Source organism: Bidens hawaiensis, unplaced genomic scaffold (assembly GCF_021521415.1).
Source record: "Bidens hawaiensis isolate Kalapana, Puna unplaced genomic scaffold, B.hawaiensis_p1.1 tig00006534_1, whole genome shotgun sequence".
NCBI classification, from domain to species: domain Eukaryota; kingdom Viridiplantae; phylum Streptophyta; class Magnoliopsida; order Asterales; family Asteraceae; genus Bidens; species Bidens hawaiensis.
The window spans coordinates 446,393-465,368 of NW_027491439.1; the positions used below are offsets into that span (position 1 = coordinate 446,393).

At 30.2% G+C, this 18,976-nt stretch overlaps 1 protein-coding gene and 1 pseudogene across 1 annotated transcript; both read right to left on the reverse strand.

Annotated features, from left to right (window-relative positions):
• Positions 1–7,677: 7,677 nt before the first annotated feature.
• LOC143632795 (agamous-like MADS-box protein AGL61) lies at positions 7,678–8,193 on the reverse strand. The gene has a single exon (XM_077101218.1). The coding sequence runs from the start codon at positions 8,191–8,193 to the stop codon at positions 7,678–7,680; it is 516 nt and encodes a 171-aa protein (XP_076957333.1).
• An 8,302-nt stretch (positions 8,194–16,495) lies between these two features.
• Positions 16,496–17,005, reverse strand: LOC143632796 (agamous-like MADS-box protein AGL62 pseudogene; annotated as a pseudogene).
• Between the last annotated feature and the right edge of the window lie 1,971 nt (positions 17,006–18,976).

The window sequence follows — 18,976 nt, forward strand, 5'->3', positions numbered from 1 at the left end:
GTGAGGGTGGGGGTGGGTGGATCCAAAGTCAATAATCCTATGGTAGTTCATAACTTCCTATAGCAAGTTCATTTAGGGCACTAGGAGCACTCTTCAAATAAAGCAATGGTTATTCATACATCCTTTTTAGTTATTCACATATCCTCTTAACACATACCCTATCTATATATACACCCTATAAAGGGTGTATGAATAACACATCCCGATAAATAATCAGGTTCATTTGGATAGTTTGGGTACATCCTTCTAAAGCTATGCGTAGTGGAGATGCTACAAATTAGGGCGTTTTGCGCCGTGTGACGCCCAATCAGCAAGAGATGAGAATTTGTTTTTAGGGTGTAATGGTGTAGGGGTTACAAATATATGTATGTATGTATATCACACACTTATATTAACACACACACACACACACACATATATATGTATATAAATCTCACACACCCCCTTTAATATAATATTAATCCTCTCCTCTTCTCCTCGGCGACAAAACCCTCTCCCCACCCCCTAACACATTTCGCCCCTTTATCGCTTGGGGGTGGGGGGGGGGGGGGGTTGTTCCCCTCCGATTTCGGCCACTTGTTGCCCCAAATCTCGCCCACTACGCATAGCCTAACGGTTTGGCCGTTTGGGTACTCCAATCGGGTAGCACTAGGGCTGTAAACGAATCGAGCGAACACGAACAAGGCCTTGTTCATGTTCGTTCATTAAGAAAATATTGTGTTCGTGAACGATTCACGAACACTTACCGAACGAGATTTTATGTTCGTGTTCGTTCATTAAGGAAATTAATGTGTTCACGAACACAAATAAAATCGGTAGAGCCTAAACATTAAGACTGATGTATTCATCAATGTGAATATTGAAAGCCCGTAAACGAGTCGAATGAACACGAAGAATGGCATGCTCATGATCGTTCATTTAACTTTATAATTTAATCGACCAAATATTTATGTTCATGTGTGTTTATTTAAAAATGGACATTTGTGTTCGTTTATGTTGGTTTGTTTAAAATCTAAACAAACATAACTAAACAAAGATAAACGAACATATATGAACCAATGTGAATGAACACAAACAAACATAAACAAACTTAAATGAAAACACTTAAATGAACACAAATTAACAAATATAACCTATCTAGATAATATTTAATTATTATTTTCTATTAATACATAAACGAACGTTTATGAACATAAATGAACGAACGGAACATGTGTTCATGTTCGTTCGTTTAATCAAATGAACACAAATTTTTTGTTCATGTTCGTTTGTTTATAAAAATAAACGAACTTCCCGCCAAACGATTTACGAACAGTTCACCGAACGTTCGGTTCGTTTACAGGCCTAGGTTGCACATTCAGATTCTACTGCCTGAGACCAAACTACTAAAGTGCATAAGTCTTCATGAATAAAAACTACTGTGCAAAATAAAGTATTTTGCTGATAAGTGCATCCAAATCATGGAAGCACATTAAGACGCGAAATACGAAGGCAATAGAACTACTGCTCACTCGCAATGTATTCTTTGAAAAGCAAAAACTACGTAAAGGAAAAAAGGAGTATCTTGGAGTAGGAATGAGCGGGTATCTCTACTGAAAAATACCAGTACCGATTTCGCTCATCCGTACTTTAGAGTGATCGTGAAACATGCTTTCTATCCAGATAGTAAATACGTATCGTAAAGCTAGTATGGCAATGCATGTTGTAGCGCGATACATGAATTATAAAACAAAACCTAAAACTAAAATATTGATAAAATGGAAACAAAACATTATGGTGAAGGGCAACCAAGATATGAACCCATGTGACTTGTACGTGAGATAAGCGGCTATGGACGACATTAAGTCGTTGGCTTACTTTTTTCTTATCACGAACCGCTCTCCTTTAATTTGTATTTCTTAGCATGATTGATGTAAGTTTTTGTTGTAATTATTGGTTTTTCTTTGATGTTTGTCCTATCGTCTCGCTAGTGGTATCACGAAAGTTGTCGTTCAAAAAAGAAATATCAAACTTAATGTCTTGTTTTTATAATTAAACAAAGTTAAAAATGAAAAAACAAATAAAAATGGTCAGGATTTGATCCATGGTGCTGGTTTGAATAGAAGCACAGGATTTACAAAACTCAAATCTCATGTTTTTATAGTTAAAACCTAACTGGTAAAAAAAAACCTGGATGACTGGATCAAATGCATCATACATTGGGCTTTAGGGAGACGACTGCTCACGTCCAAAGCCTATTAGTCCCGAAGTGGAATGTGGGTCTTACTTGACAGGCCCATTAATCCAATGACTAGTTTTAGAACATTAGAAATGAGTTGTCCCTTGTCAGTTGTCTTAGACTATTAGTATCGAACGATTAACATTAATATTCGTACTTATTCACGAACCATACCTTAGTTTATACATCTGTCACGAACCTAATAACTTTCATGGTATGTAATTCAAGAAAAAAAAGTCTATTGCCGAAGCTGTAAGTGTTTATTTTTCAATTACGTTAGAAATAATAACAGGACCAACATTTATGAAAAATATGAGCAATTAAATGAGTGATATCTAGAGATATTTATTCAATGAGCGATAATTAAAGATATGATTAAGGTACCAAACGTTTGAACACCGAGGTGACCCCCTTATAAATATTCGTTGTTTTTCTTAGAGCAAATGAGAGAGAAACATTCTAGATATTACACTCGTTACTCTGAGAGGAGAAAGTCCTCTCATCCTTGAATGTGGGCCATAAGTCCAATACAAACTTTCAAACAAGTTTTGTATAGTTTGGTTTCGAGTTATGTTCGACTTTGGAGCAAGGCATAACCGAAATCGAACCGTAACTTTTGATCTTCAAAGAAAACAAAAGCAAACCGTCACTTACCAGTTTGGATCGGTTACTTCGGTTCAATTTCACCGGTTTCCGGTTTGGTTAATTAAAATTTTGCTCACCCCTAGTTTCAATCTCCAATCAATTTGCTTCAACCTAACTAGAAATGGCAAACACGATGGTGTACCAGGAACCCTACGAGACGGGTACTTGGGTATGCGATTAATAGAAAAAAAATTCACGGATATGGGATTAGAGATACATGGTCAATTACCCCAAATATACATATCCCGTTCACTCAAACCATGTGTGTAACAATTTCTTTTTCATTTTTATTCCTAACTTATAAAATATTATACTAATCCACTAGTTTTTTGTATTTGCATACCTAGTTGTTTTGCATAAAAAGTTGTATATTTATAAAGTAATTTTTAACCTAACAAGTATACTCGATACATGTGAGTATACCCATACATGAGGGATAGTTACGTGATACATACTGAACAAGTATCGGGCCAAGTATGGCAGATAGTTTTACAACAAGGAATGCGACTAGGATTGTCCGTACTCGTCCACTGTCATCCCTGACGTAAACATTTGATTTCGCCTTTTTTTGTATGCTTTCGATGTTTTAACAACTAAAATCCTAAACTTTTGGTTTTGGTTACCGTCTGTGTTTACATTTAGCCCATGAATTTCATTTAAAGCATGTTTGATGTTTGTATGTGGTGTTTATTGAATGAAACATTGGCGTTTATGAAGCATACCTCCGAATAAAACTGTGATCATGAACCATATCAAGACCATTTCTAAGTCACAGCTGTCATAATGTTTTATAGAATAGAACTGAATAAATTTACAGCATGTTAGAATCATTTTTTCTACTAATGAGGCTAAAAATATCAATAATTTTTATTACATTAGAAAATATAGTCAAACAAGATCAACATGTAATGAAGTTCAATATATGTTTGACTATATAATGTAACATCTAGGGGTATACCTTAATGCCCAGTCCGTTAAAGTTGAGTTGACAAGGGTTAACGAGTGACATACCACTCGTTAACGAGTGGCAAGGTATATCTTTATGGGTTAAGGGGCGCTAAATACATGGTGAGTTAAAATGTTAACGGACTTTAAAAATCTTCTACCCACACAATAATTTAATAATCAATTTTACATTAAATAAAGAGAGGTAAAGAGAAGGTTAAACAATTTTCGTAGGGAGAAGTGAAGTGAAATGAGGAAAGTAGGTAATGTGATGCCTTCGTGAAGTTAAAAAGCGTGAACGTATTATACCCATGACCTAATGAAAACTATTGATATTTACAGCCACACTATTTTTTTCCAAGTTTGGGTATGCATTTGGTTTCCTTAATTGATATTAATTAATTGGTGTCGATAGATGTACCACATATCTCTCTTTTTTACTAAATGAATCCATCCATCAAGTTTTACATTTATACGATTCAAACCTTTTTTATTTCTTTTTTGTCATTTTGTTATATTTTATTATTATTATATTAATTTTTTTACTAGATTACATTTTTAAGGATTTTTTTTGTTTACTTTTTTAGAAAAAAAAGGTTTAAAATGACTTCTATTATTTAAAAAAAACAAAATTTTCTTTTTTAAAATAAAATTTTTAATAATATTCAAAAATATGTGTTTTCCTATCATTGTTTTATTTTTTTTTATTAGATAGTGTTTTTTCTTATAAAAAAGTGACCAGAAAACACTATAAAGATACAACAATAAAATGGTTTTTTTATTTCATATGTTAAAAGAATCATAAAATTAAAAAATAATAATGATAGAAGAACTAATATGTCACAAAGTGTTTAAAGGTTTCAATTCTGATTTGCTTCAACAAGGGGAACAAACATTAAAGTTGTTACAATATAAAGTTTGGATACATTAATAACAACATTAATGTTTGGTTACCTTTATGTATTTCATTCTTGATTTGGTTCAATAAGGGAACCAAACATTGATGTTGTTACACATAAATGGAACCAAAATATAATGTTGTACTTACTATAGTATAACTTTTATAATTTTGTTACACGATCGATGTCTAGGGTTTGTAAATAGAACCCGGTAACAATCCTAGGGTTTGTAAATAGAACCCGATAACAATCGGTAGTGATATCGGCGATTGGTGGAAAACAAACGGTAGAAATCAAAGATCATGGTCACAATTCGTGGAAAGAACCAGAAAAAAGGTGGAAGTAGTAAGAAGTAAACCACCATTGCCGCCCAAAAACAACGAATGACATAGTGCCAACATGAGACGTAGTGAACAGTTGTACAACACGCTTCAAAAGTTGTCGGGGTAGCACAATAGAATTCTATGAGTAACAACTTCATAATTAATATATATATAACTAGCTTTTAAACTCATGTGATGCACGAGATAATTAAAAGAGAAACAATAAGTTACAAAAATTGAACGACTAAATTAAAAACAAACATATATCTTACCAAATTAAATGGTTTTATAAGTTCAAATTAATTTTCTAATGGAATATTCATACAAATATATGGTGTATTCTCACACAATTTCTTCATAGTCATAAAAAAGATGCACCTAGTGATTTTATAAGTTGTAATTATATATTTTAATAAAATATCTATCTAAAATTAACATGAATAAAAAACGGTTTGTATTACAATTTCAAAAGAAAAGGATAAAAATTTCATGGATCTACAGAGGTTGTATGAATACGTAAAAATAAAATTGCTATTTATTTATAATTTCTTTTTGTCTTTATCGTCTTAGACCTATAAATATTGTTTATTGAATTTTACTACATTCATCTCCTACACTAAAAATGTATATAAATTGATTTAATAAAAAAAGATAAAGCTTATTTCATTAAAGATATAAATATATTAAACATAGATACCTGCATATTTTTAATTTCATGTAATTTTGGTAATTACTTATTTGATTATAGAATGAATTGATATGTTTTAATTGCACTAACATAAATATGTTTTCATTAAAAATAGAAAATACTTTGAGCAGGAAATTTGTGCTAGGAATGAATTCTTAAGTGACATGTGTCTGCAGTTATTTTTTTATTAGAATATGTAGATATTAAATTGCAGATTCATTCCTTGATCATTAACGTTATATTGCATGCAATTTCAGTCGCTGACTGGATGGTAAAGACTCTTGCCGTTAGGAGTGAACCTTGGCACAAAAGTAGAATTTCTCTTGCCTTAGTTTAAGAGTAGGAGTAGATGAATGTGTGTGGTCGTTAAGTAAAATATATATTGCATTAATTTAATTTATATAATTAATTTAATATATCGTATTACACAACCTTTTGTTTTTATATCATGTTTTCATCACTTAATTATGAATTGAGTAGTTATTAACATTTCTTTTATTTATTTTTTTAACCACTAAATGTTACATTTTATAGAGATTAAACTACTGACCTCAAATTCTACACCATAACCATCTTATCACCCAATAAAAATAAGAATAACCATTTTTTTAACTCTAAGATGTTACACTTTACAGGCTCACCCCAAATTTTATACCCTAACTATCTTACTACCCCACGAAAGTAAGAATGACCATTTCTTTTGTTTACAAACACGATACAAAGTTTGAGGTAGGAAATACTCATTTCACATTACAAGTCTTCTTTTAATTAATCTGTAGTGTTGAAAACGTGTATATATATATATATATATATTTGTTTAGCATCTTGAATTAACTACAAGAAAACAACTTTATAATAATTGCAAGTTGGACATCGTATATTTTAAACCAAAGAGATTATTATTATTATTATTATTATTATTATTATTATTAGAGAGGTTTAAAAGGGAACTTAGAAAAAAATAAGGAACTGAAGAACTCTTCAATTTACATGTGAAAAAAACTACTAAAAAATTTCATTCTTCATGTAAAAAACACATTTTCACTTAATCTTTTTAGAGATTTTTATATATAAACATATATAGAAGCCGTTTTTAATTTCTCTTTTTAATTTTTAGTTAAAAAAATGTAATTTTTTTCTTATTTTTGTTTTTTTTACTAAATTCATTATTAGAATGTCTTCTACATGTATTTATAAGCAAAAAGTTTAGAAAAGTTTATTGCTGTGATATGGAGCTTTATATTATTATTTTTACATGTAAAATGAATAGTTTCTTACTTTTTTTGAATTCCTTCTTGAACCTGCCCCTTATTGTTGTTGTTATTATTATTAATATTATTATTATTGTTATTATTATTATATGGTTATATATTAAATAGCAACTTTTCTACATTAATTTGTTTGAATGAAACTTTTCTAAAAAAGTTTTATTCAAAATTTACAACTCATAGAGCTTAAAGTCAATTACATTTAAATATTTTTTATTTAAAAACTCATTTTAAAATCGTGTTTCCTATAAAAACCATTACCTTTAGAATAAACAAATTAAATATGGATTTGTTTTAAATTTTTTTTTTCAGCTTTCTGATATTAATTAATTTTATTAATGGCGGTGTTATATTCGAATTAATACATTTTCGGAATCCTAAATCATACCAAGTGCCGTTAGTGTAATGGTAATGTGATGAACTGAAAAGGTACCGACCAAACATAGGTACCGGTGTCTGTTATTATATATTGGGGCCGTATTATTTTATTGGTTTTCAATTGATTTAAAACACTGAATGCTTGGGTACGTTTCATTGTTCATGCTTAATTAAAGGACAAAAAGCATATACTTGCCTAGGAGGGATAGCCATAATAACATAAAATGACCTTAGATTGAAGAACATACTAAAATACAAAAACATTAAGCAGATTAAAACTGATGGACAGATCCACCCAAGGGAGTTCAAAGGCCTATGCCATATGTTTCTCAATATATTTTTGAGCATCCTCTCCCAGTTGCGATACCGCCATCCTCAATTGCCCAAGATCTGCATATCCTATATTCTCCACAGGTCTATCCCACCAGTGTAGTTCTTGGCTCGCCTTCCTCATCTTTCGAAGTTCTTCATTAGCTTTCTTCATAGACTCTACCTCAATATCCACGTTGGCGAGCTGAGTGCAGAGTTCATTGATGTTGGCATCACGAAGATGCTGCACAAACTGAGATGTTGTTGAACTTGCAGGATCAAGAATTGGGTTCACGACGCGATTTACAAGCTCTTGAACATCTGGTTTCCCAAACGAGTACACTTTTTTCTTGTTATTTGAGTGCACAATGACTGCTAGTTGCACCCCACAAAGGGTGCAAAGCTCACTTGCTTTCTTAAAAACACCGGACCGACGTTTGCTGAAGGCCACAGATGAACTGCTTTCATTCATAATTTTTACGATTTCAATCTTTCGTCTACCTTCACTCCTTCGCGGCATAGTGAATTTGGGTGATAATATATGTTGATACAGATGTTTTTGTGGTTTAGGCTAGGAGATACTAATGGATATATATAGAACCTTCCAAGGTATGGCTGCTATTAAAATTTAAAAGTTAAAACAACATTAATGCTGTCTACTTTATCGATTTTAATCAATCAAATGTTGATTTGCCCCTATATGTGTAGATATCGTTTTGACTATTTTCTAATATGTTAATTCATATTCATAGCCTCAGCGTTTTCTATACAGGCCTACAATATATTTAACTATATTTTCTAATGAACAAAAGTTTTATTTCTATTGAACAAAATTGATAATATGAATCGCAACAACTAATTGTTTTAAGTTGCGGTTTTTATGCATGTTATGTTTTATTCTAATACTAGACGGGTGCCTGCGCGATGCAGCGGAAAACATAGATTTGGTAATCATGTAACAAGTTTATGGGTGTTTATTGTTTGATTTGAAGCCGTAAAACTGTTGAAATCGGTCGTTGGCATGATTTCACGGTTGATTTTTTCTTTAGCTTTTGGCCAGCCGTTTTCAATTTCAATGGTTCGGTTTCAATTTACGAGGACAAAAAATTGTTACTAACAGTTTGGTTCACGGTTTAACTTGAAAACCATCAAAACCATACCACAAACACCTCTACACAAAATGTTATATTTTTAACCTAAAAAAAAACTATAACAATATCATACTCAAAAATAAAGAGAAAAATATGTTTGTTTTTATGGTAATTTTTTTTTTAAAAAATTTAACGTACGAAAAAGTTATTAGCGTTTAAAAATCATGGGGGAAGTTGGGTTAAAAGTGAAAATATAAATAAAAATTAGTAAAAGATTAAAGGTAATAATTGTAAATATACATTAAATTTACAAAAAAAATGATTATACTTGAGGGGGAAAAGTTGTAGGTATTTTAAAAGAATTTAAAAACACGTGAGTTTTGATGTTGCAATGACCTTTTTGTCCTTATTTATGCTTGTACTATGTGATTAATTACTTGTAAATTACTTAAAAAAATGTGTCTTAATTTACCCTCATTTGGTGTATTATATATAGTAAAGAAATGTTAACATTTGTTAACTTTAAAAACTTTCTAGTATAATAAAAATAGGGTTTTGATCAAATACAAATTAAATTAATGTGTTAACTGTGATAATCAAGTAGTGTAATTGTATATACAACATAGTGTAATTACATTACTTGTAAATATAATACATTATTTGATTCGCATGTTTAGTACAATTCTTTAGTTTGTAAGTTAACTTTTCCCAATAAAAATAATTGATATTTATAGCCGTGTAATTAATAAAAATATTTCCTCGGTTATTAGGAATCCGTACAAACAAATTAAGTTGTTAGGGGATCTAAACATGACCGCGTAAATTCAAACATCAGACCACGCAAATTCAAGCATCAGTAACTCCAAACGTACATATATGAAATTCATGGCAATTGATTTTAAAGAAATGTTTTTATGCCTGCTAATGTTTTATTCTACTATATGTTAATATTTGGTAACTTTATAAATTTTCTAGTATAGTAAAAAAATAATTGATAATTACAATCCCAAACAATAATACCTTTGTTGTTAGGAATACGGAAAAAGGTGTTACGAATCTGTACATTGTTCGCGTAAATTCAAAAGCCAGTAGCTCCAACGTATATTTGAAATTAATGGCCATATATTGATTGTTTGAAGGAAAGGTTTTCATGTATGCTAATGTTTTAATTGCTTTAATTAATACTAGGTTATTGACTCATGTACGACACATGTGGAAATATTGAAATTGTCAAGTAAACACATATATAATTTTAAACAACAATATGTTTTTTGAGAAGACAACATGATTTATAAATGCAATTTATATTCATATGAAAAGAAAGTATTAAAAGACAAAAACTTACAAAACATGATGTTATATAGTAATGCTTATAAACAAAATTTTATTTGAAAGTTTAGAACATAATGTTATTAAGCTATTAAACATTTCTTTGTAAACCATATTTGTTGTTTTCTTTATAGCTTTACATTGCTTAGCTAAAATACGATAGGTACATACCATTTTCCTCGTTCTACACGCTAAACAAAAATAATCCAATTATAACCTGCAATTTTATTAATTGTTTTAAGGAAAGGTTTACATGTATGCTAATGTTTTAATTGTTATAATATATGTTAATCTTTGTTAACTTTATAAATTTTCTAGTATTATAAAAATAATTAAAATTTAGAGGGGCCGGGGCACTAGTGTGGGTAAGGTTCATGGGTAGTTTACTACATGGCAAACCCACCCCTAACTATATGAATAGTTTGTCAAATTACAATTTGTGGCAAAGGTTTACCGTGTGGTTATATGATTTTTGAAGAAATTAAAATACCCATTAATAATTAATTTATTACATATATTACAAAAAAAGTTTTAAAGTACTTATGAGTATGTGTTTCCAGTTATTTTTTGGTTTATGAGTACTTGAGGATAGAAATAAAATAATGATGTATGATTGGGCGGTGAATGGGTAATACCCACGAGTGCCCCTTCCCCTCTTACAACCCGAGTAAATAATAAACAATATTGTCTGGTTGTTAGAAAATATGTACGTTTACTGCGTAAATTCAAACTTCAGTAGCTCTAACGGATATTTGAAATTCATGGTAATTGATTATTTTAAGGAACGGTTTTCAAGCATGATAATCTTCAGTTTGTTAACTTTATAAACTTTTTAGTATTATAAAAATATTTGAAATATACAGCCAGTTGGGTAGATAATAAACATTTGTGTTATGAATGGCCAACTATAGGAATCCCTCGGTTTTGTGGTTTTACATAAACCCTGGTATTAGTAAAATCCGAGCGTTGTTGGTACTGGGAGTTGAGTATAGAATTCGATTGGTTTGTACTACGTTCATTATGATATTGGAACTAAAAAAATTAAGGTGGGCCAATGGGGTGACTGACAAAACTGAAATGCTTCTAATACCTGCCCAAACACCCAAAACATATATTTAAAAGCATGACAATGGGAAGATCTTGAGGGGTTATGTAACCATTCGTCAACAGTCGTAGTGTTTGAGGTCTGTAATGGGGTTTGAGGTATGTAATGTTGGAATGTACTTAGCTAACTCCTAAAAGTTAGTCAACCAACTACCCTAAATCTACTTCATAATAACTTTTCAAGCTCGGCACACCTTGTTATAAGAAGCATCAACAAAGCTAATCTTTTACTTGTCTTAATTTGTTTTAGGTGAAGACTATGTCTTAACGAATTAAGTTGGATGATGCGTGCTGCAATATCTTTGGCTTTTAAACTTATGTACATTGTTGTTTCAAATTACCGTTTCATAGTTGTCGTGTGAATCCGCCCATCTAACAACTTTCCACTTGTGATTATTGGTCTTTTTAGACGCACATACAAGCCATTTACATGGGGGGCTGTCGCGAATATTAATGTTGCACCTAATTAGGTTACGGGATATTTTGCTATCTATTGTTACAGTTATCTTTCATTAACTACTAGCTTCGATTACACTTAAGATTCTACAGTACGTCAAATCATCTTCTGAACATACCAAGGGGAATTGGTTTACCTTCTTTGTTCCAAGTATCCATGTCGTGGTCATCAAAATTAACAAGCTTCATACTCTCTTAATTCCATAGGATCCTAAGAATAGTTGTAGACTACGTGGGAGGATTCTGGATTAGTAGTAGAATTGTATTGTTCGGAAATCCATGTATGGCTACATCATCATCGTAAGATTCATCGTTTGACGACATGGCCTTAAATTCTTTAGTAGTTTGTTGAGAAGCTTCTGATTCGAATTCTCATCATCTAGCATATCTTCAAGGTTGGTATTGTATACAAACCCACTTCAATTTCATGTGAGTTGTTAGTATCTTGATATGTGTAGATTCTAATTCGTTAGGAGCCTCACATATAGAAAATTTGTGCAGGAGATCCATACAGCTGGACTGTTGTGGACATGTTATCGGCTTGATACCAACGAAAATGTTAGGGCAAGTTTTCTTCAATTGTTTGTTGTTAAATAATACGACACTTCAAAAAGTCGATCGTTATAGATTTTAGATGTGAAAAGCCTTGAAAAGTGTAATATAATTTCATCCTCAAGGTATGCAATTCCGTTTGGAGTTGAATATGAAGATAAATTAAATCAACGAAATCTTCATAGGATATTTTTGTTGAATAATTACACAAAGTAATCCCATTTTTGTATGAAACACCACCGCCCCAAACAAAATTGAACGAAAATAGGAGGAAACAATGTTTGTTGCACATTAATAAAAGCCAGATTTGAAATAAGATGTTACTGAAATGTTTTTAACTATAAATATAATGGCAACGAAACCTAATATAGATTATCAAAAATTCGTTTAGCGATGAGTTTCAATTTCAAAATCTCCAATGCAAGTAATGTGACATGTTTACAGATTTGACACCACAAAACCCATCACATGTTCGGTTGGCGAAGAATTTGATTTCAAGATTCAACGCCACAAATGCCAGCTTTGTCAAGTGATTTGACTACATAAAACCCATCGCCAATTTGATTGGTGATGATTTTGATTTGGAGACCATAAACAAGCTCAAACTTTATCAGTGATTTGGCAATGCAAAACCCAACGCTGATGAGTTAGACCTTGACTTTGGCATGTGAGCTAGTTGATTTGGCAATGACAAAAGTGATTGCCAAATGGTTTTACGAAAAGTTTGACCTCGTACCGCCCAAATATGACACATGTATGACAAGCCCATGTTGAAGAAAACTAATCGCCAATTCATTTGACAATATTGACTCTTATAGGCCAAATCAATGCAAGACTCCACCCCATTGGGATAATCTCATTGTTACCCACATCTTAAAAAACATCCGGATAATCTATATTGATTCAGAGTTCTGATTAGTGGGTTCGGATCCTGCAGCTGGTGCCTATCATTTTTTATGAGCTAGGCGGTAGCTGCTTAGAGACTCCTGGATAAAGCTTTAGCTCTGGGCAATATTTGCATCATTTTTAGTAAGTAATACTAACAGTACAAACTTATGATACCATCATAACTTTGCATTATAAGACGAATTAGATACATTTCACATAATTACATGAAATTGATGATAATTTGCTTATAAAGAATCTATGCCTATATATACTATACTTGTAATGTGTGATTGGCCATCATTTTTACTCAATTAGTCATTATACTGCTTACATTAATTTATTTCATGTTTCTTTCGATAATCATACCTTTATTCATCTGAAACCAAATTAAATTATAGATTCATTTCTTGATCATTGACCATATATTGCTAATAAATACCAATTATATTTGGGTACTATTATTTTACAACTATGTAAATATTACGTAATTATATACTTAAGTAGTATTTAGTTATATTTCATTTGAAAGGTGCACACAACGGCAACGTCTCTTCCGAGAGGCATACACTTGCCATCCCACATTATCCAAGTTCGAATTCCCTTTATAGCTGTGCTGCTAACATTTCAGATCACACACTAGAGCAGAAACTCAAACATGGAACCCAAAATAAAACACCAAGGAGAACCTCAAAGCTATCCCACCAAAATGATTATGTCAATATTTAACTATGATAGTTAATTTAAATAGTATTAATTAGTTCTACAAACATAAATATTAAATGTAATTATTTTAAGTCTCTATTTAAAGTATTGTAAACAAGATAATAATTCATGTAGTGAACTAAGAAAATCTCATTTTCATTAAATAATGCATTAATTACAAGAGTTTATTAATTAACAGGGATAAATTGCAAACTATAGAATTTTCATCCTATCCTCTAAAAGTATGTGAATAAAGTTTGCAAATTATAAAGTGGGGTTTTAAGTGATTGTGAGTGTAAATTATAGGGTGAAGAGATAAAATGTAGTGATTTTTTATAAATTTTTTAATATTTATTGAATTGGTTTAAGTAAATGAGAGAGAAAACTGTAATGATAAATGTATAAAAAAATATTAATTAATTGAGTATGAGTGAAAAATACAATGTTTTTTAGTGTAATTACAGAAATAAGGATAAATGATAGGTTGAGAATGCTCTAAGACATTCCCAATGGGTCTCCAAACACATTTTCATTTCTAAAATTAAAAAAAAAACATTTAAATAACGAATCAAATTCATTCCCTATCTCCAAACTCAATTTCTAAATTTTAGTGAAATGGTATTGGAAGTCTCCAAATTTAAAGTATTGTCACAACACTCCATTTTCAACTACCATTCTATAAAAATATATTATAAATCAATATATATTGAAAATGATAATAAAACAAAATAGTTAGTAGTTAAATTTATAAATGAAAGAAAGAGAAAATAATAAAAAAAGAATATAAAGATGAGAATGAAGAATAGACGATGGGAGGTTTTTAGAAAATGATATATAAATTAAAGAAATTTTGTTTTTTAGTTAAGTTTTAAAGATAAGATGAAGAACTCATTTGGAATGTTGTAACACTTCTTAGAGCATTCACATTCAATTCCCTATATTCACATCCAAAATTACACTAAAAATTACTACATTTTTTTCTTCTTTCAATTAAATAATATTTTTTTTATACATTTGTCATTATCATTTATCTTTTCTTCACTCACAATCATTTTTAAATTATATTAAAAAATTAAATGGTGTGACAGTAACTTTTCAAATTTATAGAAAAATCACTACATTTCTCTCTTCTTCATTCACAACACCCTAAACCACTCCATACATTATAAAAACTTCACTCATATTTTAGATGTATTGAATGTTAATGATCTTATGTAATATAATTTGTTTTAAACGTGTGAAAATTACCATTTTATCCACTAAATATGCTTATAAAGATGTATAGTATATCATAATAGCCATGTGAAACACATGTCCTTTAGCCCAAACAAATCTTATATACCAGGGACAGGGACAAGTTAAAATGAAAAGGAACACAAGAATAAGAAATTTAAGAATAATTTGTGACCATAAAAAAAGCTTCTAAAAAATAAAAAAAATCATAACTTAAAATATGAATAAAAATGAAAAAAAATTAAAAATAAATTGCTTCTCCCGTCATTTCCTTTAAAAAAAACAACGAAAAGACACAATACCAAGAAAAAATACAATGACGAAAATAAACAAAAATTATAATTATAAATAAAAAAAAATACACAATATATCGCAAAATATAATACAATAACGAAATATAATACAATGTTGAGTAATATAACACAATATCATGAAAAAAAATACACAATGTAAGTAAAAACAATCAATGATAAAAATAAACAAAAAACAAAAAGATAAATAAAAAGACACAATTATCTTTTTTTCTCTTTTTGAGAACGAGAAAAACGATGTTTTTCATTTTTTGTATTATTAAATTTTGAGTTATGATTTTTCTATGAATTTTTCATTATATTTTTAGGGTTTTTTTTTGCTACAAACAATTCTTATTCTTCTTATTGTTATCCGCTTTATAGAATTATAATTTACCCAATATATCATTAATATTCAGATAAACACATATCCTTTAATCAATCCTTAGATATCATTAAATACCACTTTTCAAAATAAATGAAAAGTTTTTCTCATATTTGCAACTCATAGAGCTTCATATGCATTTAAATATATTTTTTTTATAATTTATTTTAAAATCTTAATTGATACATGTAAAAACAATACGTACATCAGATAGCAGGTTTTTTCCTGTAACCTACACCTTTTTCATTATATATGTATATTGTGTTCATTAAATAATTATTAAAGAAAAAATAAATCCGCCAATTTGATTAATTTCTTTTCTTAATTAATTTTATTCAAAATATATTTGTATTCCAAATAAATCATTTTATTAGAGTATCCTTAACCATACTGAGTGACATTACCATACCAACAAAATGACGAACTGAAGCGGTAGCGATCTAACATCATAGGCACCTAGTGTCTATATTATTGGGATTGATATTGGTATTCGACTTTATAATTTTCGATCATATAAACACGTGTTGATATACTTTACAACATAGGTACCATTCTCAATATATCAAGACGTGGACCAATATTCATTTTTTGGTTTTTCGATCTATTTAAAACTCCGTTGCAATGTGCGAGTACGCTACTAGTTCATTCTCAAATGACAAAAACTATTGATTTGCTTACGATTGATAACCCTAATAACATAACATGACTTTAGATTGAAGAACAAACTAAAATAAAAAAAACAATAATCATATTAATATTGATGGACAGATCCACCTAAGGGAGATCAAAGGCCTATGCCATATGTCTCTCAATATGCTTTTCAGCATCCTTTCCCAGTTGCAATAATGCCATCTTCAACTGGACAAGATTTGCGTATCCAATATTCTCCACAGGTCTATCCCACCAGTTTTGTTCTTGGCTCGCCTTCCTCATCCTTTGAAGTTCTTCATTAGTTTTCCTCGCAGACTCCACCTCATTGTCCACGTTGGTGAGCTGAGTGTTGAGTTCTTTGATGTTGGCATCGCGAAGATGCTGCACATAGTGAGATGTTGAGCTTGCAGTAGCAATTGGGTTTAGGAAGCGATTTATAATCTCCTCAACATCAGGTTTCCCAAACGAGTACACTTTTCTTTTGGTATGAGAGTGCACAATGACGGCTAGTTGCGCCCCACAAAGGGCGCAAAGCTCACTTGCTTTCTTAAAAACTCCGGACCGGCGTTTGGTGAAGGCCACAGATGAACTGCTTTCATTCGTGATTTTCACGATTTCAATCTTTTTTCGACCTTCACTCTTTCGCGGCATTGTTAATTTTGGTGATAATGGATGGCTTTTTGAAAGGAGATGAATGTATGTTGATACAAATGTTTTTTTTTTTTTTTTTTTTTTTGAATGTTCAAGCTTTCCTCCTACTATTTACATTATACCGCCAATGCCAGGAAACGAACCCTGGACCTCTCACCCAAAGGCCAAAGCCTTTACCATCCCACCAAAGTGGAGATAGGAGATACTAATGGATATATATAGAACTTCCTATGTATGACTGCATTTAAAACAACATTAATGCTGTCTACTTTATCGATTTTAATCAATCAAATGCTAATTTGCCCCAATATACATGTTGATATTGTTTTGACTATTTTATAATGTATTAATTCATGATTACAGCCTCAGCATTAGTTATATTTTCTAGTAAACAAAATAATTAAGGAAAAGTTTTTATGCATGTTAATGTTTTATTGTAATATATGTTAACCTCTGTTAACTTTATAAATTTTCTAGTATAATAAAATTAACTGATATTTACGATTGAGTAATTAATAAACAATATTCCCTAATTGGTTGTTTGGAGTCCGTACAAACATAGTTGTTAAGGTCGCGTAAATTCAAACATCATACATTGAAAGTGTAAATTCAAACATCAGTAGCGTATATTGACTGCATAAATTCAATCATCAAAGTTCAACCATTAGTAGCGTACATTGACCGCGTAAATTCAAACATCAATAGCTCCAACGTATATTTGTAAATCATGTTAATTGATTGATTTAAGGAATGGTCATCATGCATGCTAATGCTTTATTCTAATATATATGTTAACCTTTTGGTAAGTTTATAAATTTTCTACTATAATAAAACAATAATTAATATTACAGACCGAGTAATTAATTAACAATATTCGCTTTTTTGTTAGGAATCTGTATAAAGTTGTTACGAATCTGTACATTGACTGCGTAAATTCAAAAATCAGTAGCTCCAACATATTTGTAATTAACGGCAATTGATTGATTTAAGGAAAGGTTTTCATGCATATATGCTAATGTTTTTAATTTTTATACTATATGTTAATCATTGTTAACTTTATAAATTTTCTAGTATTTTAAAAATAATTGATATTTACAGTAATGGCGCTGCTAAACGTACTCCCTGTTCCTCTAGTTTTACTAAACATACCTCATCTCTTCATGTATTTAATAAATATGATTCAAACCTCTTATTTTCCTTTTTATAATTTGTATCCCATATTATTTGTTGATCTTAATATCTTCTAGAAATAATTCAATCGAATATATTATTGGGATAAATTGAATCACCTATTAAATTATATATATATATATATATATATATATATATATATATATCTTTTACAAAATAAACCCAAAACCCGAAATGATAAAAAAAACGCAGCATTGTAAGAAAATAATCTGAAATCCTTAATTTTGCGCTAATTTGTTAATTATATGATTTCGAGAGGTAATATGAAAGTTAATTTTCAGGGGGAGGGGGTATGACAAGCAACACGAGGTACGTTTAGCCTGACCCTTACAGCTAGCTGGAAATAATTAGTAAACATATTATGTTTGGAATCCATACAAACGAAGTTGTAAGGAATATGTACCTTGACGATGTAATTCAAACTTCAATACATCTAACGTATATGTTGAATTCATGACAATTGATTGTTGTAAGGAACAATTTTCAAGCATGCTAATGTTGAATTCTATTATATGTTAATCTTTGTTAATTTTATAACCTTTCAAGTATAGTAAAAAAATAATTGATATTTACAGCCCGAAACAATAATCCCTTTGTTGTTAGGAATCCATACAAAGTTGTTACGAATCTGTACATTGATCGCGGAAATTCAAAAATCAGTAGCTCAACGTATATTTGAAGTTAATGCAAATTATTGTACTAAGGAAAGGTTGTCATGTATGTTAATGTTTTAATTGTTCTAATATATGTTAATCATTGTTAACTTTATAAATGTTCTAG

Excerpts from the sequence above, each read along its gene's own strand:
- LOC143632795 (XM_077101218.1), bottom strand. The coding sequence starts at position 8,193 with ATGCCGCGAAGGAGTGAAGGTAGACGAAAGATTGAAATCGTAAAAATT.